This window comes from Gavialis gangeticus, unplaced genomic scaffold (assembly GCF_001723915.1).
Source record: "Gavialis gangeticus isolate Ggan-Ray unplaced genomic scaffold, GavGan_comp1, whole genome shotgun sequence".
NCBI classification, from domain to species: Eukaryota; Metazoa; Chordata; order Crocodylia; family Gavialidae; genus Gavialis; species Gavialis gangeticus.
The window spans coordinates 70,988,234-70,991,441 of record NW_017729022.1 but is presented as its reverse complement, the minus strand read 5'-3'; the positions used below and the strand labels follow the sequence as shown (position 1 = coordinate 70,991,441).

The window sequence follows — 3,208 nt, the reverse complement described above, 5'->3', positions numbered from 1 at the left end:
AAAAAAAAAAAAAAAAGCCAAACACCTCACATATCTTAGATAATAAGGGACTTAGACAATAAGGGCTTGTTGACATTAAAAAAAAAAATTGTACCAGTATATTGATCTAGTTAAAATGGTACTACCTAGATTATGAATGTGATTATGTCAGTATAAAAAGGTATTTATGCCAGTATAGCTTATACCTCTATGGAAAGAGGAATAATCTATACATAGATGTGTCACATTTGTAATGACAGAACTGTGTCTATCCTAGGGCTTCTACTACAATATGTTCTCTATAAAAATAATAGAAATCCATACCAAATTGAAATAGTTATACATGTAAAGCTTGTACGTGTACACCAGGCCAGTGGAACAAATCTTCAAAGGGAGCTTCAAGTGCTGCTTGGAGTTTGTGAATATACACCTTGGTATATGCAAATGATATACCACAAAAGTCATTTAGGAAAACTTATGCCCAGAAATGACTGGCTACAAACACAGGAAGAACAAAATAAAATCTTCTTCGGAGTGGGGAGTATACAGAAAATAATCTTTAGTTATTTATATGACAAACGTTCTCCTCTCTCTGCTCCTTGATATTAGCATATGAACTGTTCAATTTTATGTTTGAAAGGCTCAGTATTCAAAGCAGAGTAAGTGTAGGCCAACCAGATCTTCATCAGCTCCCACAAATCAGCTCCTGTAGAACAGAATGCCAGCAGCCTATTGCAGTTTGCAGTTAGGGGACTTAAGCAGCCCATTATCAAGCCCATAAACTAAACTAACATTTGAGAACTGTACCCTCTGCATCAGGAAACATAGTATTTAATAACAATGACTAAAACATTATTGGTAAGAAAAAAAAAGTCACTTGAGAATTCTTTCCAAACCCATTGTTATTTACTAAAACTAATCCATTTCTGCACAGTTTGCAGCTGTATCCATGGAGCCTGCAACAGTGGAATTACAGGGGATGGTAGATGCACCTGTTTCTCTGGATACAAAGGGATCAACTGTGATGAGCGTAAGTATAGTATTTTTACCTCAGAACATATCCAACAACTTCTTTATGGTGATGGCTGATGGCAGCCGAGTACACTGTCTTAATGGTAATGAAAAAATAGCAGCAATATACATACCCAAACTCAATCCCCATTACATCCACACATGAAAAAGTCCCATAATCATTCATGAAGCATCACCACATCCTCAATCACCACGAATAATGGCTCCATAACTGTAGGCAACTGTCCCTTGCCAAAGACGCTCTTAAATGGTAAGTATACAACAGTAAGGTATGCGTAATATTCACTAATGTGATATTCAGCCATTCTATGACTTTTCATCCTCCTTTTCCAGGACTACCCAGCTGTGATGCTTTGCAGTGCCCTGAAAATTCCCGATGTTCGACTTCTCCTGATGATGAAACAAACTTGGAATGCGCATGTCTTCCCAATTACCAGGGAGATGGTAAAACATGTGAACGTAAGTAGCTGTGAAGCCCAGTGTACGCCTTTGAAGAGTGAAGGAGGGAAGGTATGATCATCTAGTCAGCAATTAATTTTATGTAAGCAAAGTAGATGTTGAATGAGAATTTGCTAAGTGGATTTGTGTCATATGGCTTCATGACAGAACCCGTGTCCCTCCATGCAGCCAAATCAGGACCCAGTGCACCCACCAGATCGGGTCCACTGGCGGAACCCGGCCCACAGATGAACTGGGCCCCGCCCATTGAGCCAATGGAGCAGAAAGGTTGAGCATCACCAGCCTAAATCAAGAGTCCTAAATCCCTTAAACCTGATGAACGCTTAAGTTAACATGGGAAGCACAGTGGACAGAGCAATGTACTAAGACTAAAATAAGAAAATGGACTAAAGCACTGATGCTCAATCTTTTGGCCCTGTAAGCCAGATGAGTGGTGTGGGGCCAGTCCAAACCCCATATGCTAGGATTAAACCAGCATGCCACATATCTTATTGCATATATCTTAACATAACAACTAAGGTAAACTATGGTAAACTACCAGTGATATCAGCACCATTACAGCCATCATTTTGCTTTGGTAAAGAGGACATAAGCAACTAATGGTTTATACCTACCTGATATACAGTGTCCTTTAGGGAAGATAAAAGTGCAGCTGAAAATCCACATAGCTAGAGTTAATGAATAAGCCTTATGCCACCCCCTTGCAGCCCTGCATGCTGGGATTGAGGCCCCACACCACCCTCCCAGCTCCACACACTGCGATTGGGGGCCTCAGGGCCCTGTACCACCTCTGTCTGGTCCCACATGCCAGGATTCGGGCCCTGTGCCACCCCTGCCTGGTCCCGTGAACTGGGATCAGGGCCCCATGTCAGCCCCCACCCAGTGCCACATGCTGGGATCAGGACCCCTGGGCCCTGTGGCACCTCCATCTAGCCCCACACTGCCCTGTATGCCCAGTCTACCACACAGGGCCACAGCTTGTGGCCTATAGGTCATGTGACACAGCAACGAATTAAAGCAAGTCACTGGCCAGTACTCCGGGAATTAGCAGTCATGATATAGAGTTATCTAGTGTGTCACGGGATGGGCCCTAGGAGCGGCCATGATCCCGCTAGCGCCCCCTGCCATGCCAAATTAGGAAACCCAGCACCCTCTGATTCTCGCCCGCCACATCTTTGATCCTATATAATTTAATATGGGAGGCTGCCTTTGGTCTCCTAATCTCTATGGGTAACCTGGTGCACCCCAGCCTTATGGGCTACGCGTGCCTCCTACCTCCCCTTCAGCACGCCCCAAGCCTCACAGCTGTTCCGGACGTTGTCTGGTCACTTGTGCCTTGCCTGGAACCCTGGGCTTGTTACGCAACCCACGCCCTTCCTCGGGCGCTACTGGGCTTCTCACACAACCTACACCCCTTGCTCTAGCACCCCTGTGTTCGCTAGCCCTCGCCCCTCTCTGGGGCCTACTCCTGTGTTCGCCCTTCTTCAGGCTCTATTGCACGCGGCGGCCCGCCTCGGGCCTCCACCCGCGCTCGCCTTACTCCAGGCTCTCACCTGCGCTTCTCGTGCCCTCACCCCTCTCTGGGGCCTGTCCCGCACTGCGCCCTCGCTGGGGCCTGTCCCGCGCTGCGCCCTCGCTGGGGCCTATACCCACGCCTCTCGTGCTATCGCTCTCTCTGGGCTCTGTCCCATGCTACCGTGCTCGGGGCTCAGGTGGCCCGTAGCCGTGCCTGGCCCCC

General features: G+C 46.8%; 1 protein-coding gene and 1 long non-coding RNA gene across 3 annotated transcripts in view; one reads left to right on the top strand and one right to left on the bottom strand.

The window, feature by feature from the left end:
- Positions 1-3,208, bottom strand: part of LOC109296121 — a 637,130-nt gene that overhangs the window by 84,474 nt on the left and 549,448 nt on the right. The window lies entirely within an intron of this gene.
- Positions 1-3,208, top strand: part of STAB2 (stabilin 2) — a 166,554-nt gene that overhangs the window by 20,670 nt on the left and 142,676 nt on the right. For both annotated transcript variants that reach the window (XM_019515340.1, XM_019515339.1), the window contains exons 6-7: positions 914-1,009; positions 1,345-1,470. In XM_019515340.1, coding sequence (XP_019370885.1) covers positions 914-1,009; positions 1,345-1,470 — 222 coding nt within the window. The remainder of the gene's footprint in view (positions 1-913; positions 1,010-1,344; positions 1,471-3,208) is intronic.